This window comes from Sorex fumeus, unplaced genomic scaffold (assembly GCF_029834395.1).
Source record: "Sorex fumeus unplaced genomic scaffold, SorFum_2.1 ptg000058l, whole genome shotgun sequence".
Lineage (NCBI taxonomy): Eukaryota > Metazoa > Chordata > Mammalia > Eulipotyphla > Soricidae > Sorex > Sorex fumeus.
In genome coordinates, this window is record NW_026606115.1 from 667,181 (window position 1) to 691,999 (window position 24,819).

Sequence of the window (24,819 nt, forward strand, 5' to 3'; positions counted from 1 at the left end):
TTTGGACCACACCCAGCAATGCTCAGGGCTTACTCCTGTCTCTGTACTCAGGTATTACTCTTGGCAGTGCTTGGGGGACTATAGGGGAACCTGGGAATCAAATGTGCAAGGCAAGCACTGTACTATTGCTCCAGCCCCAGTGGATCTTCTTTAAGGTGCCCTTTTCCACACTCTGGGTCTCTTCTACCCCAATGTCTGACTGATTATATTACTCCCACATTACTTGTTTGGGGTGGAGGGGCTACCTGGCAGTTCCCTTAGGTGATAGTAAAGGTTCTTATCATCAGCTCTTTCTGGAATCCCGAGACTTTTAGCATCAAGGCTAATATGAGCGAGGGCTCCCTGCTATTTGGAAGACAAAGAAGTCAAACTGCAAAGGAGGCAGTTTCTTTTTAGAACCTGTCAGTTCCCTAGAGGGAGCCCTCTCCACCTTGCTGTTGGATGTCACACCGCAATCTCAGCCACTCTGGACTCTGAGGATGCCCTCTGTACAAATCCGCAAGGATATACCACTAATTGCTATGCACTAGGCTGCTAAACCTTGCCAGTCCAAGTGCCATTCTCCAGCATACATTAGAATTCCCTGGAGAAAATGTCCAAACTTAGACTACTAGGTTCCAGTCACACAGGCTAGGATTCTTTAGGTTGGTGGGTGAGAATTTGTGTTGCTAATAATTTCCCAGGCAATGCAGTTGCAGACAGACAACGATGGCCTTTGGGGAACCATTGGAATAGACCATTGGAAAAAATGAGGGGAGAAGGTGGGGGAGGCAGCAGGAAAAAATAGAGAAAGGAATCCTGGGTTCTTCTGGACTCAGCCCCTTAACCGAGTTCCTGATTCTATGAATGCAATCTGGATTGGGATCTCCTCACCCCCTTTTTATCCCTGTCAGTTTCATTTCATTCTTCTCCGCCAAAGTGCTGCTGTTACTTTTGCGAGGGTTTGCAGAATTTCTCCACTTTAGATCACCTCTAACAGCCTTCCCTTTCTCCTCTCATAAAGTCCACGATTTCAGGACCAAGCCCTTTCCGGAGCTCTTAGCTCACGGCCCTTTTCCTCCTCTCTGCACCCCCTCCCCACCCCCAACGCAGGCCGCCATCCAGTTTTCGCAACCCCTCCCCCTCAAGCGGTGAGCGACCTTTTGAAGCTTGGCTCCAATTAGGGGCCACTCCTATTGAGCCAAGTTGCCATTTCCCTTCCCCAGGGAGCGTGGTTCCACAAACACCATTAGCATGCTAATTACAGTCACCTGCTGACCCTGGGAAGTCGCTGCTGGCTCTGGCTTCCTTACGGCCAGTGAAAACCCTGCAAACACACTGACATGCTTCCGTTCATTCATTCACGCAACCAACCAACTCTTTGAGCATCTGCGCTGTGCTGGGCGGGAGACACCGATCCGATCCGGAGAGCTCACAACACCTCTTTGTTTTGGTGTGAATAGCCGGCAGTGCTCCCGGCTATCTCCAGGTTCTGTGGTCATGGGCCACTCCCGGCAGTGGTCTGGGGGCAGTAAATGGTGCGGAATTTGAATCTAGATTGGCCACATGCAAGGCAAACACCTGTCCTGTTTCTCCAACACCCCTCATCTGTTGAGTTTTTTGGAGGGTGTGGTCATATTCAGCAATTTTCAGGGCTTACCTCTGGCTTTGTGTTTTCTCCAGGATCATGCTTGGCAGGGCTTTGGGAATCAGATAGTGCTGGGAATTGAACTGGGGTTGGCCATGTGCAGGGCAAAGGCTGAACTCCTGTACTATCTCTCAGACTCACTACACTTCTTCAGCAAAATGCCACTCATCCACAGGATCCTTAAGGAAGAAACTGATCACAAGTGAGCCTTCTTGCCACAGTTGCCTGGGCAGTTAACCTGTATTCACAGTCCATGGGCAGTTGACCTGAGAACAGAAATGGGCAGACACTGACCCAGCATGTCTTCAAGCCTCTTTGTTGGAATAAGCATTAGACTCCTCACCTCACTGTCCTGACAAAGGTAAGGTGCTTAAAGGCTAGAGCACAGCGAGCTAAAACCTCCCCACCACAGATACAATGACACATATACCAATACATATTAATATGCATATGTGGACATCACCTCTCCATGTACACTACTTGGCACGCAAAGCAACACACACCAAAAAAATGACACACACACAGTGACCCAGCTAAACTGAAACACACAAACAAAGACTATCTAGGAGTACCAGAGCGGTAAAGCCTGGCAAGCTACCGTGACGTATTTGATATGCCAAAAACAGTAACAAGTCTCACAATTTGTTGTGAGACGTTACTGGTGCCTGCTCGAGAAAAATCGATGAATAGTCGGAGGACAGTACTACAGTGCTGTGCTACCAGAGCGGTAGCACATAGGGGGGAAGTGTTTGCCTTGCCTTGCAGTCCATCCTGCTTCAATCCCTAGCATCACCTATGATGCACACTAGGAACAGTCCTTGAGTACAGAGCCAGTAGTAAGCCCTGAGCACCGCTGAGTGTGCCTCAAAATCCAAAAGTGAAAAAAAGGGAAACAAAGGAATACATCAGACTAAGTATATGCCAATACACACATGGACACACACTGAGTCACAGAGACACAGAGCAGACACATACAAATGACACACAGAAATGCCCAAGTGGTCGCAAGTTATCATCAACCCACATCATGTGGAAATGTAAACACCTGGGCCCCAGAAGGGGCTGATAGTCATGGAGTATAAGGAGTACAGATGTTGGAGGGACCCGTGGTCACATGAGACTTGAATTACATGTGGTTGCAGTCTGTGAGTCCAGGACTTGGGGGAGGAAAATTCCAGGTGAACTAGAAAGGAGTTCATCCAGACAAACAGTCGGAGGAGGGGTTATGAGCGGGACACCAGCATTCTATCATCAGCTATCCTCCACCAGTGCTGGGGGCAAAAGCTATGCAGTCCTGCTGGGTACTGAGCGCCAAGCTCTGAGGGTCATTGTGTACTGCAGGCAGGTTGCCCAGGGCTCCCCATTGGTGCTCCCGTGCCACCTTTCTCCCTTTCCAGCATCCCATGCTTCCCCCATCCACAGGTAGCAACGTTCAGCTCTGGTTTCACGATACATGCATTCTGTTCTCCCTCCATTTAAACCTCAGGGCTGGGGATCCTTGACCCTTCACTGTTCACATCATGCCCCCAAGTCAACGAGGAATGGGGGCCTGAGATATTTATAGCATAGCAGGTAGGGTGTTTGCCTTGCACACGACCAAGACAGGTTCCATCCCTGGCATTCCATGTTGTCTCCTGAGAACAGCCAGGAGCGATCCCTGAGCATCACTGGGGTGGTCCAAAACCAAACAAATGAACAAACAACACCTGCCTCCCTGGTAAATTCCCCCCTCAGTCTGAAGCAGACCCTAGTCTCTACTACCTGTCCCCATCAGGTCCTTAACAAGCCTTTGAGCTCATCTCCTCATCCCAGGTGTCCATGCCACACCCCCAAACCAGAGTTGGGTGCTTCTCCCAGTTCCCGTGCCCCATCCCAGTCATCTCCTAGACATCCCTTCCCTGTTACCACCATCTGCCCTGCTGATCTGAGCCCTCAATGTCAAGGCCCATGTCTCTGATCATATCAGACTCTTCTTTCAGCCCCACCTCCACTCCCTCCAACAACTGGGGGCTCACAAAGATGAGAGTGTAGTGGGGCACCCTCAATATTTTGCTCTTCTTGGGGACAGAGTGATAGTACAGTGGGTAGGATGTTGTCTTGCATTTGTCCTACCTGGGTTCTATCCCTTGAATCCCATATGGTTCCCAAGTATCACCAGGAATAATTTCTGAATGCAAAGCCAGAAGTAAACCCTGAGCATCATTAGGTATGGTCCAAAAGCCAAAAAGAAAATTGTTCCCCTGGACTTCTCCCTTTAACCTCTTTCTTTTGTCCTCTTCCTCTCCTCCCCCACCCCACCATTCTATCCTCTGCATCTGTCTCTGTTCAGAAAATGCTTCACTGGTGCCTTTTTTTTCTTTTTTGCGTCACATCCGGTGATGCTTAGGGGTTACACATGGCTCTGCACTCAGGAATCACTCCTGGCAGTGCTCGGGGACCATATGGGATGCTGGGAATCGAACCTGGGTTGGCTGCGTGCAAGGCAAATGCCCTACCCGCTGTGCTATTGCTCCAGTCCCCTCACTGGTTGCCTTTTGGGTGCGAGATCAGGGAGTATGGGCATCTAGAAACGCACAAATGGGGTGTGCGTTTTGTGGCATCCTTAATCTCTATGGAAAGAGCTCCCAGATTAAGGCCGAGATTGGGGCTGGAGGGCAGGCTTCACCCACTGAGTTGAATGCTCTGCACTACCTGGTCCTGCCACTCGCCCTCCCGATACCCTCGAATAATCGCTGAGGCCAGAATTCTCCTCTCCCTGGGCTTCTCCACTCAGGGTCACCTCCCATGCACACTTCATCTGGGCATCCTTGAGGGCGCTTTTTTATTTTTATTTTTTTAGCCACAACAACGATGCTCAGGGATAACTCCTGGCTCTGCACTCAGGAATTACTCCCCACGGTGCTGGGGAGTGGGGGATGTCATATGGAATGCCAGAATGCCAAGGATGGAACCCAGGTCCTCCTCGTGCAAGGCAAGCGCCCTCCCCGCTGTACTCTAGCTCCAGCACCGGTTGATTTTTTTAGCACAAAATACCCCCTCCCGCGGTTCGGGATCCCCCACTCTACGTTACTCTTGGAGAACAGGGTACCCGCCTTTTGTGGGCAGCCTGGGGAGTGGAGGGTCCCAAGCCTTCGGGTTTTATTCATATCATCTCCGTCTGCAGAATGCTGAGCAAGGGACCACTTCCTGGGGCGAGGGGGGGAGGGTCAGGGCTGCGGGTGTGGGTCGGGCGAAGGGGCAAGGAGAGTCCCCGCGACCAGCCTGGAGTAAAGGAAGCAGGAGGAACGACACCCGCCTATGGAAGTGTCCGCCCTGTCCTGAAGGTTATGTAGAGGGACAGCTGAGAGCAGCACAGGTCCACTGCGCGCCATCTCGCTCCAAAGATCCAGGGAAGCTTGGCTCCCAAGCCTTAAGAGGCTTCCTCTGACGCCCCAGTAGGCTGGGTGTCTAGGGCTAAGTGGGTAGAGGAGGCGAGGGATCCGTGTCTATTAAGTACCCAACGGGCATGAGTCGACCTCCCACTACAGCCCGCAGCGCCAGACACAGAACACAGGACGCAGAGGACACTCTTCAGGATCCCTGGACTCTGCCTGTTACAGTTCAGTTGCAGAGCCGCAGTGCGGCTGTCCCCGCCAAGCACCCCGTTCCTAAGCTCCCCAGTGGAGTGGCAGGTGCTGCAGCTTCGCGCTCCTCGAAACCCTTCAGACCTCAGCAGCCTTCCAAGGAGTGGGGTGGGGGGTGTGTGCAGAAGCATCAGCACCCAGTGATCGGCGTTCCTATCTGTGAGCGCACAGATGTCGGTGGAGAAGGGGAACCGGGGGCGCGGGATGGGGAGAGGGATCCGAGGACCGCGGGGCCTCACCGCCCGCAGTGCGCGCTAAGGGGGAGAGGCGGGGTCTCTCTCCCTGACTCTGGGGTCTGGGGACTTGGGGATGTAAAGCGAGAGCAGGGGGGGGGTGTGACAATTCCGCAGAGGTCGGGATGTACCACGGAGCCCAGTGGAGGGGGGGGTCGGCGGCGGCAGAGGACGTGGTCACCGAGGGGAGCCCCTGCCCCCCTTCGCCCAGGCCTCGGGCTGAGGTTCGATGGAGAACTGGAAGTCGGTTCGCGGTGGGGACAATCAGCGCGTTCAATCGGCCCCCTCTCCGCATCCCCGAGGGGGTGGGCGATAGGAGGGGAGTTTGGGGTTGGCGCCGCGGCGAGGGGGCCCCTCCCTTGCACCTCCCCCCCACGGACTTGGTCGCGCCCGAAGTGTAACACTTTCTCTTTGTCGGAGGAGCTCCGCTGTTTCCTGTGCTTGGCTCTCAGCGGTGCCGGTGGTAGCCCTGGAGGACGCAGGAGCGATGGCAGCGACCGATATAGCTCGCCAGGTGGTGAGTTGCGGGGCTTGGGTGCCCGCACCCAGGCCGGGGCGGGCGGTCTGTTGGGGGGTGGGGAAGCCTAGGAAGGGACCGAAGTGATTTGATCGCCGGCGCCGCGGTGGCGGCGCTGGCTGCGGAGAGTGGGCCAGTGGGCAACATCCCGGAGCCTAGGTACCCCGGGACTTAAGCTCCTGGGAGTGAGCGGCTTTCGCCCTCACCAGACCCCCGTGCCTGTCCCAGGGATCAGTAGTGGCAGGCGGGTGGCGGGGTGTGGTGGTGGCACGGGGCAAAGGCTGCGGGCCCCGGTGGTTGAACTTGCAGTGCCCGAAGAACTGCAGCCTCGCTAGCTGCATTTTGCGGCGCCGCGGCTGGGGCGTTGCCGAATGAATGGCCTCACGAGCCGCTGAACATTCGGGAATCGCCGGGCACATTGGCCTGGTTTTCTCCCCTGAGGGCCCCGTCGCACCCCTGCGCACCACTGCCTGCTGCCGGCGCCGGGGACAGCTGGCTGGGAGGGTCTCGGGGCTAGGGTTAGCCCTGGGCAAGTGTCGAAGGGGGCGGGGAGGTGAGTGGCAGGGGGAGGGCTCCTCCATATGTATTACATATGTGACTGCGTCTGTGTGTGTGTGTGTGTGTGTGTGTTTTACTGGATGCGTCGGAGTGCAAGCGGCGCACGAGGGCCTCAGCGGGCGGGCACCGCCACCCCTGGGCGCCTGCGACCCCACACGAGTCCGCGTGTTTCTTTGCGTGGGCTCGCCCCCACCCTGAGTGTCCCTGTCCTCTGGACCTGTGTGCCTCTGGGTCCCGTGTGTGCGTCTTTGCGGGGTGCCCGCCTATTGGTGGCAGGCTGTTTATTTTGGCACAACTCTGAGCACCTGACCTAGGTTTGGCCAGCCTCTCACGGGGGTGGGGGCGGTTTGGATGTGGTGGGGGGAATCTGTTCTAGTTCTGGGTTCAGTGTAACTGGACTTGTGTGGCTAAACCTGTGAAGCTGGCTTCTTTCTCTGGGAAAAAAATTAAATGTGACTTTAGCAAAGGCGGTACTTATCTTTTGGTGTTGGCAACTGGTGTCGAGGGAGGGTGTTTTTTATTTAAACAACTTAAGTTTTCCAGCCTGAATGCAGAGAAGTAACAGCTGAAGTTGACCTGAGACTCCATGCTTGTTTGCTTGGGTTTTTTTTGTGTGTGTGGGGGGCACACCCAGCATTGCTCAGGGCTCACTCTTGGCTCTGCTCAGACATCATTCCTGGTGGTGCTTGGGGGACCTATGGGATGCCAGAGATTCAACCTGGGTCAGTACAAGGCAAAGGCTCTACCCACTGTACTATCAGTCTAACCACTGCTTGTGTCTATTTTTTACCTTTTAGGACAGGGGTGGTTGCTTTATTGGGGGAGAGGGGCAGCCTTGGCAACTTAGCCTTTCTACTCATATGCAGAAGTATGTGGGATTTAAAGAAGCCAACCCCTCCACCCCCACCTTGAGGCGGGAAGGAGAGTGAGTTGGAGGTAGGTCAAAACACATGACACCGAAGATTGCTGAATGGAAATTTCAGAAACGCAGACACACACATGTTTTTATACCTTGTGACTTGCTTATTTTTAGAGAAATCGTTTCTGCAGGGCAACTCTAGTGCCCCCAAAATAAATTAGCCTCTAGGTATTTGATGTAATTGAAATGGATTGGTTTGCATACAGGATCCACAGGATCTGTATCCACAGAGCATTTGTAGGCACTTAGCCCATTCTGTCCATGTGCAAGGAAAGCAGGGTTATTTCTTTGGAACCTCCTACAGCCCCTCAGATCTCAGCTCAGAGCTCCTGATGCTGGGGAAGTACCAAGAGAAGAGAGAGCAGGCAATGCTTTGTCTACTGAAATTTAAACGAACTCTCTTCCCCTGCAAATGAGCCCTGTAATATTTATTGCTTTAGTGTTTTGAGGGTTCCCAGAGTGCTTTTCTGCTCCTCGATACCTGTGTTTAAGAGATGCCATGGCATAAGTAGATGAGTAAGTCTCTCGGATTACACTTGCTGCATATTCAGTGACCAAAAATGACATGAACCCTTTTCTCCCCCTTGTTTGCTAATGAATTTGCTTCGACCTGTCTGTCTTGTGTCCCCAGTCGTCTTGGTCCAGATTAGGACAGATGTTGCAAGGGAAACCGTACTGGGCTGCTTTACCTCCCCCATAGCTCTGCTGCTCCGAGATCCCCCTTTGTTTTGCAAAATGGTGGGGGGAGTGGGGGTGTTCGGGGACTACTGCTTTTGCTCTGGCAGGCCTCACAGTAGTGTCAGATGAAGAACATTATTGTGTGCCAGATTCTGAAGCTGACGAGCAGCCCCAGCCCCAGCACTTGAGACCTTGTTATTGTGATAAATGGATTTCTGGGAAAACTGACGTCAGGCTCTATGCCCCCCTCCTCCAGCCTGTGAAGCACTTGTTTATGTGTCGTTTGTCTCAGCTCTCCTTTGTTGACTGCTAGAAGTTGTAATTCACCAGAGGAAGATGAAATTAATATATATAAGACCCTGGTACCCTGGCAGCTGGCTTCCTTCTGAGGAACGTGTTTCCAAGGTGTGAGCAGAGAAACCTGGAGGCCAACTCTCGCAGACCTTGCTTTTAGTTCTTTTTTTAATGAGCACTGACTAAGCCATGGCGACAAGCACTTTGGGCTCTGATATGTGCCGAGTAAGAAGAGGCTGTGGTTTCTGTGTCAGTGGTGCGGCTCTCTGGCCAGTAAGGTTGCATCATTAGTGACCAAAGCAGCCTTTAGAGGACTTATATGGACTCACATGCACCTTGAGAGGTTTAAAAAAAATTTTTTTTCATTGAATCACCATGAGATAGACCCTTACAAAGCTGTTTATGATTAGGTTTCAGTCACCAGTGTTCCAATACCCATCCCTCCACCAGTGTACATTTCCTAGCACTAGTGTCCCCAGTTTCCCTCCCATCATCCTCAAACCCTCACCCCAAGCCTGCCTCTATGATAGGCACTTTTCTTCTCTGTCTTTCTCTCCTTTTTTTGGGCATTGTGGTTTTCAATGCAGTTACTGAAAGGTTATCAGCACCTTGAAAGTTGAGCTCCTGTATACAGAGCAAAATCTGATCCCATTTGAATGAGCATGACCTAGAATTTGGGTAACAAAACCTTTTCTCCATTGTGTCCATGAGCTGTTTATTTGAATTGACCAAAAAAGCATCTGGCACTGTGATTAGCCATGGGCAACTAAAGAGTGGGTGAGCGGCTGGACTGATAGTACAGTGAGTAGTATGCTTGCCTTTCGGACAACCGTCCTGGATTCAATCCCTCTCACTATCAGGAGTGATCCCTGAGCACAGAGCCAGGAATAAGCCCTGAGCACCGCCAGATTTGTCCCCAACACCCTCATCCCCCAAAAAATTCAACAGTGGGGGAAAAGGTACACATAGTTGTTGGATCTTAAGTAGTCACATTGGGAGACTTAAATGGTGGCCCCTGAAATAATTTGCCAGCTATGGACAATTGGGGGTGCTTTCACCCTGCACTTTGTCTGAGAAGTAGGCTGCTACTCATTCATACCTACCCCTCAGAGGCCTCATGAATTGTCCCAGATAACCTAGTAAGGTGCAGAGAAGATCCCGGAGATGGCAGCTCCTGATAATTTGTTTGTTTTGGGGTCACACCTAGCAGCACTCAGGGCTTACTCCTGGATTTCTGCTCAGGGATCACTTCTAGTGGAGCTTGGGGTACCATTTAGAGTTCCTGGGACCAAACCTGGGTTGTCTTCATGCAAGGCAAGCATACTACCTGCTGTACTATCACCTCTCCAGCCCCACATTTCCTGATTATTGCATTTAAACTGTTTTGGTGTAACTTTTCTTTTTGGGTCATACCCGGCAACGTACAGGGGTTACTCCTGGCTCTGTGGTCAGGAATTATTCCTGGAGGTGCTCGGGGGACTCTATGGGATGCTGGGAATTGAACCCGGGTCGGCCGCGTGCAAGGCAAATACCCTTCCCTCTGTGCCATCGCTCCAGCCCCTGGTGTAGCTTCTGAAAGCCAGGGAGATAACTCAAGGGGCTGGAGGACATGTTTTGCATGCAGGGGGTCTGGATTTGATTCCTAACACTGTGTGGTCCTCTAGCATAACTAGTATAGACAAAGCACTGTTGGAGTGCCCCCCAACAAAACAAATCAGTGACATTTTTGGGTCCACATAGGAAGTACTGGCCCATAGAGAGAATAGCACATTGATTCTGGCACAATCCAATCCCTCAATATAGACAATAAAGCTTTTTCTGTTGAAAGCCAGGTCACATTCATTCTCCCTGATAAAAGAGCTTCTGCAGGCTAACTCTGTCCTAGTTCTGGTGAGCCTTGGTGACTGTTCCAGACTGGCTGTCGACACTCAGGGAGGACCCTGCAGCTGTATCTGTTCCAACTTCTGGTGCCTACACTTTGGTTCCCCCAGGAACTCTCTAGCCATCTCCACTGCCTGATACTAAATGTAATGTTAGACCTTGAGCATAAAACAACCTCCTAAACTTCACATATATCAACTGCAGATACAGCACAGATTCAGATGCTTGGAGATAGAGCAGCAGGTAGGGCACTTGATTTGCTTGCAGCTGATCCAGGTTTGAATCCTGGTACATATATGGTCCCTTGAGCTCCACCAGGAGTGACTCCTGAGCACACAGCCACGAGTAAGCCCTGAGCACATGTGTGGTCCAAAAAGCAGACAGACATATTCAGAGAGATGAGGCAGAGGGGTCAGGCAGCACTTACCTTGCATGCAGCTGAGCCTCGTTCAATTCCCTGAGGATCGCTGGCATCGCAAAAGGTCCCATGAGCCTCACCAGGAGTGATCCTTGAGCACAGAATCAGGAGTAAGCCTGGACCAGAGTCAGGTGTGGCCTAATCCTCCCAAAAGTCCATGGCATCAAGTATTAAAAATTCTTGAATATGGGCCAGAGAGATAGTATAGCAGGTAAGGCATTTGCCTTGCATGTGACTGACCTGAGTTCCATCCCTGATGCTGCATATGATCCCTGAGCACTGCCAGGATTGATCCCTGAATACTGTTCTAGGAGTAATCCTTGAACTCTGCTGGGTGTGGCCCCCCCACAAAAGAAATTCGGGGGCTGGAGCGATAGCACAGCAATTAGGGCCTTTGCATGTAGCTGACCTAGGTTTGATCCCCAGCATCCTATATGGTCACCCTGAGCCCTGCAAGGGGACTTATGTTGAGTGCAGAGCCAGAAATGACCCTTGAGTGACATGGGTGTGGCCCCCCAAACAAAACAATACAAAACAAAAAACCAAGAAAAGCAAAAAAAATTATTAAAGAGCCATGATTTACAAAGTTATTGATAGTTGCACTTAAGGCATACAGTAATCCAACACCAATCTCTTCACCAGTGTCAACTTCCCTCCAGCAGTGTTCCCAATTCCATCCCCATCCCAACTCCCACTCCACCGCACTGCCTGTCAACTTGACAGGCACATTACAAAGTTTCAGTGGTTGCTGCTTAGGTCTCATGTGTTGAGTTTTGTTCAATTTGTGTTGTGGATATATGGTTATACTAATCACTATTATCACTAGTATAACTGAAGCTCTGATACTTATTTGCCCATTGCTTCTCGTCCTCTTCTTCCCCTTTGATTTCTTTCCTTCTTTCTGTCTCCTTTCTAAACACTGGAGTGAAGGGTGATCTAGACATCCCCCTTTTACTGCGATACATTTTCTCATCCAATATTTTATATTTCACAGATAAATGACATTCTGTCTTTCTTCCTCTGGCTTACTTCACTCAACAAGATATCTTCATCTAGGTCAAGTATCTCTGAATGATCATGATACAACATCAAACTTTTCTGCGCATTGGGAACTCTTTAAAATGAAAACTTGGGGCTGGAATGATAGCACAGTGGGTAGGGCGTTTGCCCTGCACATGGCAACCCGGGTTCGATTCCCAGCATCCCATATGGTCCCCTGAGCACCGCCAGGATTAATTCCTGAGTGCAGAACCAGGAGTAAGCCCTGAGCATTGCCGGGTGTGACCCAAAAAGCAAAAAAAAAAAAAAAAGAAAAAAAAAAGAAAAAGAAAACTTGGAAGGCCAGAGAGGTAGGAGAGGGGTTAAGGCACTTGATTTGCATGTAGTTGATCCTGGTTTGGTCCTTGGCACTGGCACTGCAGAGTCTTCTGAGCACTGCGGGAGTTGATCCATGAGAACAGAGCCAGGGATAAGCCCTGAGTGCTGTAGCGTATGGCCCCCAAACCAAAGTAAGCTAACCAAACTTCCCAAATAAAACTTGGGGGATCAGTACACATGACCACTTCTGTGGAGGGCCTCCCCAACCTAGATGTTGAAGAAGATACAATTGACTAGGTAATTATTGTGATTCGTGTTGCTCTGCACCCTTCTCTAGTCACCTAGTAATGATCAATAATAAATAAATAAATGTGAGGAGCAGGAAGGTGAGCAGGGTCCTGAGGGATTCAACTCTAAGAAGGGTAGGGGTGAGTATGTACAGATTGACCTGTGTTACTGGAATGTGCCTTTTTTACTTGTTTGTGGGCCACACCCAGTGCTGCTCAGGGCTTACTCCTGGCCCTGCGCTCAGGCGTCATTCCTGGCAGGTGCAGGGAACCATATGGGGTGACAGGGATCGAACCTTCATCTGCTTCATGCAAGGCAAGCACCCTTACCTGCTGTACTATGCTTGGGCCCCTGCGCTGTGTATATTTCATTTGGTAATTAACACACTGGTGTGTTCGTGCACTTCCTAAACTTGTGTTTACTGGGCATTGATTCTGCCAGGCCTCGTGCCAGGGGCTGAAGATAGAATGGTGGCCAAGGCACACAGGGATAAATTCTATTTCCTTTTCCTACCCTCAATCCTGGAAATATGTGAGTGGTGTTATTGCAAAACTGCATTCTGGCCAAGAACTTTGTCCCTGTAGCATAAAGAGATTTGGATCTGCTTTCCTGTACATTGCCTGTACTTCATGAAGTCCCTGTTATACATTGCCCGTTAATTGTTGGCTTTTTTACCCAGCAGGCCTCTCCTTTGTACAAACTGGTTGCATTAACTTGAATAACATAAATTAGGAAGATAAGCCCCTGGAAAAAGGTGTTCCAAAATGAAATAGGACTGATTTCTGCGTTTGGCTGGGGTTCTCGATGACCAAGCTAAGCCATGGCTTAGCTTTAGCAGGAACAGATGAAAATGTGCTATCGCTGCATGTACAGTGAAACTCTGTTCCAAGGGCTGGGGAAATGGCTTAAGAGGCTGAGCACAGGAGGCCTGGGTTCAATCCCCAGTATGCACGATCCATGGAATACCACTGAGAGCGACTTCCCTAAGCCCCCTGCCTGGATTTGCCCCTGAGCATCACCGGATGTGGTTTGACTCTCATCCAAATATCATTCATATACAGAAATGAAAGAGATAGGAGAAAGAGAAAAAAGAAAAATAACATGGATAACATAATAAATGCAGCATGTTTCTTTTGAATCTTCATCTGTGTGATTTCAATTTCCCTAGGAGGTTGCTGGACAATGAGTATTGTTTTCATTTTGAGGGTGCAGGGAAACCAGGTGACTTAATTCCAAAATTCATTGCTGTTGGGGGCGACACAAAATACCTTCCAGGGGACACATTTTCAGCACTTTTTTTTTTTTGCTTTTTGGGTCACACCCGGCGATGCACAGGGGTTACCTGGCTCATGCACTTAGGAATTACTCCTGGCGTTGCTCGGGGGACCATATGGGGGATGCTGGGAATCGAACCCAGGTAGGCAGCATGCAAGGCTAACACCCTACCCACTGTGCTATCACTCCAGCCCCTCAGCATTCTTTTAAAAAATAATATTACAAAATATTTAGGCAGTCATTTATAATTCTGTTCACTGTAGGGTACATGCATAAAATGTTCCAGCACTGGGTATAATACTTCGCCAGAATGTCCATTTCTCTCCAACGTTGTTCCAGTGTCCCCCTACCCTTGTCATCCCCCTCCTCTGGTCCTCCGATGGAAAGCTCAGTTCGGTAGACCAGTTCTCAAATTCTGTTGCCTTTAACTACTTGTTATTTCTTTCTTTACTATGTTTTTTTTTCTTTTCGGGTCACACCCGGTGATGCTCGGGGTTACTCCTGGCTTTGCACTCAGGAATCACTTCTGTCGGTGCTCGGGGGACCATATGGGATGATGGGAATCGAACCCGGGTCAGCCGCGTACAAGGCAAACACCCTACCTGCTGTGCTATTGCTCCAGCCCCCTTTACTATGTTTCTTTATATTCCACTTATGAGAATAATTACTTTGTATCTTCTTCTCACTTGCTTCACTCAGTATGATACTCTCCAAATCCATCCTACCAAAAGAATTAATTATACAGATTCAGTGCAGTCCCTCTAAAATACTCGGATTTTTAAAAGGTATAGACTAATTTTTTAATTGAATTACTGTGATATACACAGCTACAAAGTTTTTTAACATTGGATTTTTAGTCATACAATGTTCCAACACACATCCGTTCACCAGTGTACATTTCCCACCATCGGTGTCCCCAGTTTCCCTCCTGTTACCACCCCCACTTGTCTGCCTCTATGACTCTATCACAGACAATTTTCTTCTCTCTCTCTCATTTTCTTTTTAGGCACTAATGTTTGTAATGGGCTGGAGCGATAGCACAGAGGGTAGGGCGTTTGCCTTGCAAGCGACCAAAATGCCCGACCCGAGTTCCATTACTCCACCCCTCTCGGAGAGCCCGGCAAGCTACCGAGAGTATCATACCCGCACGGCAAAGCCTGGCAGCTACCCGTGATGTATTGGATATGCCAAACACAGTAACAGTTTTCACAATGGAGACATTACCGGGTCCGCTTGAGCAAATCGATGAACAAGGGGAGGACAGTGTCAGTGACAGTGATGGTTTGTAATATAAGTATTAAAAGGTTATTATGCATATCACTTTACCTCTTTTCAGTACTCAGTTCTTGTCAAGAGTGATCATTTCCAACTATGTGGAAATCTATATGTCACAATAAAATCCCCAGAATAGCCAACACAAGTCTAGAAAAAAAAGATGGGAAGCATCTTTTTCCTCAACTTTATAATTTTTGTTTGGTTTTTAGGCCACACCCAGTGATACTCAGAATTACTCCTGGCTCTGTACTCAGAAATTATTCCTGGCAGTGCTCGGGAGACCATACGGGATGTCGGGGATTGAACCCAGGTCTGCTGCATGCAAGGCAAATGCCCTATTTGCTGTAATATCGCTTCGGCCCCAGCACTTTGTTTTTTGTAGTGCTGGCGTCTGATCTGTAGAGATGGCTCATTGGACAGGAGTGTAGGCTTTGCATATAGGAGGTGTGAGTTTGATCCCTAGCACTACATGGTCTCCCAAGTACCACCTGGAGTTACCCAAGCACAGATCTGGGAGTAGTACCTGAGCATCATGAGGTGTGCCCGCCACTCCCGAAGCCCCCAAATACTGGCTTCATGATATCGTTTTTGTTTGTTTTGGGATCACACCTGATGTTACTCGGCTTTCTCCTGGCTCTGTGCTTAGAAATCACTCCTGGCAGGATTTCGGGCATCATATGGGGTACTATGTATCAAGCCTGGGTCAGTCAGGTGCAATGCAAGTGGTGTACATGCTCTACTATCTCTCCAACACCTGTCTTCATGATATTTCTTTTTTTAAGTTGGGGAATACACTGGCAATGCTCAAGCGTTACTCCTGGTTCTGTGCTCAGGAATTACTCCTGTTGGTGCTCAGGGGATCATATTGGATGCTGGGAATTGAACCCCGGACTGGCCAGGTGCAAGGCAAGCGCCCTGCCCTGCTCTATTGTCACGTCAGCTCCTGGTTTCATGATATTTCTTTTTGTTTGTTTGTTTTTTGGGTCACACCTGGCATTGCACAGGGGTTACTCCTGGCTCATGCACTCAGGAGTCACTCCTGGAGGTGCTTAGGGGACCATATGGGATGTTGGGAATCGAACCCGGGTCGGCTGCGTGCAAGGCAAACGCCCTTCCCGCTGTACTATCGCTCCAGCTCCTACTATTTCTAAGAAATCAAAAATTTTCCGTGTCTTCTCTCTTCCCTCCTTTGACTCCACCCCCTCCTCTATATTCATGGGTCCAGGGCTTTGGCATTTCTTTTGGTCTTTATTATTTTAGTAGTTGCAGGATCACAGATACTAAAGCATCTCTCCTTGAATCCCAGTGAACACAAGCACGGGCTGTGTGGGTTTTCTTTCTTATTTTTCCCTCCCCTATTGCTTTAAATAAAATTCTTGGCGCCACCATCCATATAATGATGGATTTTATGTAACGCCGGGAAGGAGGGGATATGGAAGAAATGAGAAATACAGACCCTTCCTCCCAGGTTTGGCAGGAGGAGACTGAGGAGGGGATTTGAAAGTGTGTTTCTCTGCTCCCTTAGCCACAGGCCCGGAGGCCAAGACTAATGGAGCTGCTGCTTCTTGTCTAAGTCTGAGCAGGCTCCCCTGGGCTCCTTCCTCAAAGGTGACTGGGAAGGAGCTTCTCAAGCCGTTCTCTCGGACTCAGGTTTCTCAGGCTGGGCCCACTCTGACCCCAAGGGAAGGGCCCAGGGGGAACAGGAGCAGACTAGGCCCCCCGATGAGGTGTGAGGTGGTGTTGGATTTCTTTCCTAGCCAGAGGCCCCCAGCCCTGCCTGCTGGCGCGGAGGCAGGAACTGGTTTTTTTTTTTCACATCCCCATTAAACGAGACCAGATGGAGGCAGAGGCAAATTCAGGCTCCCCAGAGGACACTTGGGCATTCATCCAGAGGCCTGTGAGTCAACCTTCTTTTTCTTTCTTCCTTTCTTCCTTTCCTTTTCTTTCTTTCTTCCTTTCTTTCTTTCTTTCTTCCTTTCTTTCTTTCTTTCTTTCTTTCTTTCTTTCTTTCTTTCTTTCTTTCGTTTATGTAAAACACAAATGGGAGATAACAATGACCAGCACACCTCCACCACTCAGTTTCAGTAGCCTGATTTGAAAGAGAACGGAGGCATTTTTTATTTTGCAGCAAAAGAGGAGCCTCCCTTAAGCAGGGCTTGACCTTGGCCGAAGTTGAAGATATTTTACGTAGAATTGGCCTTTTTGGGCTCAGGATTCCTGGAGCTCTTGAGCAGAGCTAAGCAGTGGGCCAGGCTGCGGTGCAGGCCAGTTGGAAGAGGAAAATGGGAGGAAGAATGCAGAAGAGGAACCTCCATGGCTTGGACCACCTCCGTTGCCTTCTTGAGTGCAGCCACTGTATTGAGCTGACCATTTCCGGGGTTCTCTTCTGGGGTTGTCTTCTGGGACCCTTGGGCCTAGAACTTGTATAACTGTCCCACGTCCCACCAGCCCAACCTTCCCGAATGTTCATAGCAGAGAGAAGCAGCCTCTGGAGTCACTTTTTCCATGGGAGGGTAGCAGTCGATTTGACAGGCCAGTGGCTGCCACTAAATCACCCTGGGACTTGGACAACTCACTTCCTCCCTCAGAATTCTCCATTTCCCCTTTTGCAGAGCAGGCGGGTTGGATTGAGGTGCTCTGTGAGGGCGTTTCCTGCTCTCAACATTGTACGACTCTAAAGTTGCCTTGTTTTCCAGCCTAATTATTTCTTTTAGGTCCTTGCCTACTTCTGCTTCTGAATGAGGTGGCAGAATTCCACTCCACCCCTTCCCTGCTTTGCCTTCATGACCTGGGTGGGGAGAGCAGGGTAGGGAAGGAGTGTCTATGCTTTTAGCTCAGCAGGCCCTGTCAGGAGACTTGAAACAACCCATCATACTGCAGTGCGTCTGCTGTGTAGGTGTGTGTGGCTATGGTCTTCCTATAAAGACACAGGACGGCTGCATTTTCGTCTATTGAATCCTGTTTTAAATGTACGGGGAAAAGTGGCTATTTCATGCAAGCCTGCTGTGAATCCTTTCTTAGAATGGAAGGCTATTCCGGAATTGATCACATGTATTAAAATTGAGAATTTCATCTGTTGGATTAGCTCCAAATGGGCATTTCTCCTGTGTGGCAAGTAAGATCTTTTGGGGGCTTCTGCAGCATCCACTAAAGTGCTCCCCCATTGAAGGTCATAGTTCTGAGTCACTTAAGGTGTACCACAAGCTTTGGCAAACTTTATTTGTCCCTAGAAAGCCCTCCTCCCAAGTTCTTTCTTCCCAAATTCTTTCTCCCAGTTCAAGGCATCACTTCTTTTGTCATAATGTCAGCCCCTCCTTCTCCCTCTCCTCCCCGTTCCCCCTCCCTCCTCTTCCTTCTCCTCCTCCTCCCCCATCTCCACCTCCTTCCCCTTCTCCTCCTTCACCTCCTCCTCCTTCCCCTTCTCCTTCTACTCCCCCTTCTTCTCCTCCTCCCCCTTCTCCTCCTCCTCTCCTCCTCCTCCTCCCCCTCCTTTCCCTTCTTCCCCCTTCCCCCTTCTTCCTTCCTTGTCATCCATCTCCTCTTTTGTTTTGGGCCACACCTGCTGGTACTCCTGGCTCTGCACTCAGGAATCACTCCTGATAGCCTCAGTGGAACCATATGGATGCCAGGGATGGAATCCAGATCAGGCATGTGCAAGGCAAGCGCCCGACCTGCTGCATTATCTCTCTAGCCCCTGTCAGTTTCTTCTTCTTTTTTAAAATTTAATTTAGTTTTATAAAGTTGTTCACAGTAATTCATTACATTTAATATTCAAACACCAATCCCACCACCATTGCACATCCCCACCACCATATTTCGAATGTTTCCACCCCAAATCCCAAACCTTGTCCCCCAAAGCAGAACAGTTTCTTCTTTTTAAAATTTTCTAAAGTTAAATCACAGTGAGATACACAGTTACAGAGATGTTCATGACTGGATTTCATGTTCCAACACCATTCCATCACCAGTGTATGTTTCCCACCACCAATGTAATATCCCCAATCTTCCTCCTGCCCCTGTCACACGCTCCCATGGCTGGTACACTCTCTCTCTCTCTTTCTCTCTCTCTCTCTCCCCTCCCTCCCCTCCCTTCTTCCCTCTACCCCCTCTCTCAGTCTCTCTCCTTTTGAACATTATGGTTTACAACAGATACTGAAAGGCTATCATGTAGGGAAAAAAGAAAAGGCCAGGACGACTGGTCAGTGGTTGAAAGCTACCACAAGTGTGACAGGGGCAGAAGGCAGTTATGATAAAGAAGGGACTAGTATGACAATAATAGATGTCAGTTTCTTCTTAACCTGACTTAATCAGTCCAAAAGAAATCCTGACACGTGGTGGGTTGGGCATGTGGGAGAGTTTTTATTTCACCTCTGAGAATTTATCAGTGCTGTTGTGTTTGTTTTTTTTTTTTATAAGTTATTTCTTTATTGAATCACTGTGGGAAAAGTTACAGAGCTTTCGGGTTTAGGTCTCAGTCATGTAAATATCAAACACATTTCCCTTTACCAATACTTATTTTTAACCGCGAACCCCAATAGAACCCCACCTCCCACCCCTCCCAATTCCTGTGAGTTCTAGTTAATACTCTATCTACTTTGACTAGATACATTGTTTCGATAGAAGATGCACAATTATTGTTTAGAGTTTACGACCCCCCCCCAATCAGACATGCTGAAACAGCGTTGTGAAATGATTTGCTTTCTACAGCTTGCTTTATGAATAAAATGATGTCCCGCGGCCGCAATAGCGGCCGCGTGGTTTTGGATTTCTGCTATTTTACTTATTAACCCTGGAAGAATTTCTATTAAAAGTTAGATAGTTAAGAGATTGGTTTCTGTGCTCTGGAGTCGTGGCCGTGCTGGAGAGCCGCTCGTGGGGGGCAGCTGGCGACCTCGGTCGGGTGTGAAGGACGGCCCCTTACGCCCCCCTTCCCATGAGGTCCCTGCCGCTCCCACCACCCCCGGCTCAAACCTGCTGTCCACAAGGCTCCCGTGCGGCCGTCATCTTTCTTTCCAGAGAGGAGCGGGTGGGTGGATCAACACCCTTTCCCCTCCGGGCAGGCATGCTGGTGCGGTTTAACACATAGTCCATTTGCTTTTCTGCTCCAAGCGGGTGGCTCTCTGTGCTAAGTCCTTGTGCCTCCGGGGCCGTGGCCGTGCTAGAGATGTTGTGTTTTTTTAAAAGTGATTTTTTAACTTTTCTTTTTTAATTGAATCACTGTGAGATACACAGTTACAAATTTGTTCATGATTGGGTTTCAGTGGTACAATGTTCCAACACCCATCCCTTCACCAGTGTACATTTTCCACTACCAGTGTCCCTAGTTTCCGTCCTGCCACCCCCATGACCTCAGCCTGCCTCTATGGCAGCACTTTTCTCTGTCTCTGTCTCTCTTTACTTCTGGGTATTATGGTTTTCAATACAGGTATTGAAAGATTATTATGTATATAACTTTACTTCATTTCAGCACTCAGTTCTTATCCAGAGTGATCATTTCCAACTACCGTTGTCATAGTGGTCCATTCTCTATCCTAACTTCCCTCCTCTCCCTCTACTTGGTCCACAACATTACAGCTGTGGGCCAGGCTTCTGGACCCTTGTCGTTGGGTATTAGAATCATACTATGTTTTTTTTTAATATTCCACAAATGAGTGCGATTATTTTTTCTGTCCCTCTCCTTGGGACTCATTTCACTTAGCATGATACTTATTCTCCATGCTTGTATGGCTCTTAAGATTAATGCAGTGGCTCTGCTGATGGGTTTCTCTCCATTTGATGGTTTCATCAAGACTTTTTTTTTTTTGCTTTTTGGGTCACACCCGGCGATGCACAGGGGTACGCCTGGCTCATGCACTCAGGAATTACACCTGGCGGTGCTCCGGGGACCATATGGGATGCTGGGAATCGAACCTGGGTCAGCCACATGCAAGGCAAATGCCCTACCCATTGTGCTATCACTCCAGCCCCACATCAAAACTTTTTACTCTATAAAAGGAATCTGATTTGACCTCTGCTTCATAAATCCTTATGAGGAGAAGTTGTACTCTACAGTAGTAGGCTATGTATACAAACTACTCATGATTTGATTATAGTCTTGGTAAAATAAATGTTCCATGTACAATAAAAGTGCCTGAAAGCTGGGAAGTTAACTGAATATTCTGATTATCTGCAGCTAAAGTATCTTTTTGGTTGTATAGAGAATCCTTACTTAAGGTAACTAATGGGTTCCTTGAGATATTGTGCCTTGAAGCTAAATGAGGTGTCTCAAAAGCAGGTCTTTGAATAACTTAATGCTGTTTGGCATCATGCAGCTTCCACACCCTTTCCCCCCTTAAAATGTTATAAGAAAACAACCCTGGGGCTGGAGCGATAGAACATCGGGTAGAGCGTTTGCCTTGCAAGCGGCCGACCCGGGTTCAATTTCAATTCCCAGCATCCCATATATCCCTGAGCACCGCCAGGAGTAATTCCTGAGTGCATGAGCCAGGAGTAATCCCTGTGCATCGCTGGGTGTGACCCAAAAAAGCAATAAAAAATAGAAAGAAAACAACTCTGAACATAACAACTTATTGGAGGACCTTTGGTAACTGAGATTTTGTAGGGCGTTTGTCTTGCACGCAGCCAACATGGCCGACCCGGGTTCGATTCCTCCGCCCCTCTCGGAGAGCCCGGCAAGCTACCGAGAGTATCTCGTCCTCAGGGCAGAGCCTGGCAAGCTCCCCGGGACGTATTGGATATGCCAAACACAGTAACAACAAGTCTCATGATGGAGACGTTACTGGGCCCGCTCGAGCAAATCAGAATGCACATTCCTGCTTAGGAAAGTATCACTACAGAATCCTTTTCTTAAAAATACGCCTGTCAGGGCCAGAGCGATAGTATAGCAGGTAGGGCATTTGCCTTGCACACGGCTGACCCAGGTTCAATTCCCGGCATACCATATGGTTCCCTGAACACCGTGAGGAGTAATTACTGAGTGCAGAGCCAGAAAAAACTCCTGAGCATCACCAGGTGTGACCCAAAAAGACAAAAAAAACCCTCAAAAATGTGCCTATCAAGGTGGTAGATGGGGGGATGGAGGGGTGGGTGGGAAAGAACCTGGAAACACAGGTGGAGGGAATTTATAATGTTGGTAGGGTTGATGTTGGACCATTGTCTGTCTAAATATCAGCTATGAATGACTCTGTAAATCATGGTACTTTAATAAAGTGTAAAAAATAATTGGACACTGGAGAGATAGTATAGTGGGTAGGGCTTCCCTTGCATACTTACCTTTCATAGGGCCAATCCAGGTTTGATCACTGGCACCTGATATCGTTCTCCAAGCCCTGCTAGGAGGAATCCCTGAGCCCAGATCCAGGAGTAAGCCCTGAGCATGCTGCCAGGTCTGGCCCAATTATCAAAATATAAAAATAAGTACAAGAAAATAAAACTAGGCCGGCTGAGTTAGCAGCACTCACTCAGAAAGATGAAACCAAAACCGAAGTTGAACACTTAACAGGCAATGATGGGCTCAGAATTCAACTTTCTTCTCTGGCCACGACATGAAGATTCCAGCAAAGGGCAGGAACACTCAAGAACACCAAAGGATTCTTTTCAGTGGTTCCATGTATTCTTGCTTAAAGTTCCCTCATGGTGTGATTTGGGGAAACCCTGAGTGGTGCCAGGAATTAATTAATTAATTAATTCCAGGATTAATTCGGGGTCAGCCATGTGCATGGGAAGTCCTTAGCCTCTGTCCTATCTCTCTGGCCCAGTCAGCCTAGTTTTAAAAGGAGGCATGGGGAGCTCGGGATGTGACTCAGCAGTGGAGGACTTTCTTTGCCTGTGTGAGGCCTGGTGTTTTCTTTTTGTTTTGGGCCCACACCTGTCCGTATTCAAAGGTTACTCTTGACTCTGCCCTCAGGAATGACTCCTGGAGTGTTCTGGGGACCATGTGGGATACCAGGGATCAAACCTGGGTCGGCCGCATGTAAGATAAGCACTTTACTCGCTGTTCTGTCTCTCCAGTCCCAGAGTTTGGATTGATCCCTGCCTCCCCACCCCCATCTCTCTCTCTCTCTCTCTCTCTCTCTCTCTCTCTTTCTCTCTCTCTCTCTCACACACACACACACACACACACACATACACACACTAAAATAGAGGCTGGGGAGATGTCTCAAAGGGCTGGAACAATGCTTTGCATGAGGAAGCTCAGACTCCAATCTCCCTTAAGAATAAACAAAACTGGGGCTGGAGCGATATCACAGCGGGTAGGGCATTTTCTTTGCACGTGGCTGACCCGGGTTCGATTCCCAGCACCCCATATGGTCCGCCAGGACCGCCAGGAGTAATTCCTGAGTGCAGAGCCAGGAGTAATCCCTGTGCATTGCCAGATGTGACCCCAAAAGCAAAAAAAAATAAAGAATAAACAAAAGGGAAGACTGGGTACAGCTTATGAACTCAAATGTGCCTTGACTTCTCAATGGCCTTGACCACTGCTTGCTTTCCTGTGCCTCAGTGAGTAAGTAAGTTGTCAGAGGATGGGCCAGGGATGTGGCTTTGTGGTGGGGTGCTGAACTTTACTGCATGAGGCCTTGGGTTTGACCCTCAGTAGCCTCCTTCCACACACACACACAAACACACACACACTCACTCACACACACTCACACATATGTCATCAGGTGGGGGTTATACATAAGGTTTGGACACTCTTTTGTTTAGTTTTTTTTTAAATTTTTTGTCCACACGTGGCAATTCTCGGGTTACTACAGGTCCTGTGCTCAGGGGTGATGCCTAGCAGACAATATGGGCTGGCTGCGTGCAAGGCCCTTACCGGTTGTACTATGGTTCAGGTCCTGGCTTTGGCCACTCTTAGGCATTTTTGACTGTCTGTCAGAATAACAACTATGAAGAAAGATGAATAATTGGAACCGCCTTTCCTCGCTCTTCAGCATGGGACCTTCTGAATATTCAATTAGCACAACGAAATTGGTGTGTGTGCGTAGGGGGAGGAGGCGGAAGGGAAAGAGCAGGGCTTCTGCCTGTGATATGAAATGTGGTATAACGCATTTCAAAACCGCAGGTGACTGCAGATGAGGCGCAAACAGGAAATGTAATTGGGGAGGGGAGGGGGGCCTCTCCCAGTTCTGAGGAACAGTCTTTCATTTTGCCCACCTTTTAGCTCCTCTTAGACTCCCTGAATCCAAATTGCCTCTGCTACCAAACCAGGTGCCATTTCTCTTTTCTTGTATTCTAGGTGTTTTGTTTGTTTGTTTTGGGTCCACACTCAGCGGTACTCAGGGGGTTACTCCTGGCTTTACACTCAGGAATCACTTCTGTCGGTGCTCATGGGATCCTATGGGATGCCGGGGATTGAACCTAGGTCGTCCACTTGCAAGGGAAGCACCTTACCTGCTGTACTATTGCTCCTGCTCCTCAAAGTGTTTTTGAATCATCCAGACACAGTGTGGGTACATTCATGCTGTGGGAGGATCAAACCCTGTAGAAACATAGTGGTGATAGAGAAAAGCAAGAGACAGAAACGCAACATCTATAGCCCCTCCACCAAAAGTCATCACGGTCACCATTTACTGCAATCATTGGCATGAGCCTCCATAGTCAGTGTTTTAGGGATTTTTTGGGCCAGACCTGGCAGTGTTCAGGGCTTCCTCCTGGCTCTGTGTTCAGGGATGATGCCGGATGGGGTTCTGGGGACTCTATAGGGTTCTGGGGATTGAATCTGGGTTGACCATGTGCAAGGAAAGAGCTCACCCTCTGCATGAACTCTCCGTGTTCAGGAAACCCTTATATTTCTATTCATCTGCCTGGAGGTATCCAAGTTCTTGGTTTGATGGCTGTCTTTTTTTTTTTCAGTACCTCCTGTCAATCCCTTCATGTACAGCTTACTCAAATAAACACATATAACAAAGTTTTC

The 24,819-nt window shown here is 49.0% G+C and overlaps 1 protein-coding gene across 2 annotated transcripts in view; it reads left to right on the top strand.

Moving 5' to 3' along the window:
* The first annotated feature begins 5,770 nt into the window (after positions 1–5,770).
* The window catches only part of SEPTIN6 (septin 6), a 123,002-nt gene continuing 103,953 nt past the window's right edge, over positions 5,771–24,819 (top strand). Inside the window, exon 1 of one of the 2 annotated variants that reach the window (XM_056125730.1) lies at positions 5,771–6,000. In XM_056125730.1, coding sequence (XP_055981705.1) covers positions 5,971–6,000 — 30 coding nt within the window. In that variant the 5' untranslated portion in view covers positions 5,771–5,970. The remainder of the gene's footprint in view (positions 6,001–24,819) is intronic. The other variant, XM_056125729.1, reaches the window with a different exon arrangement.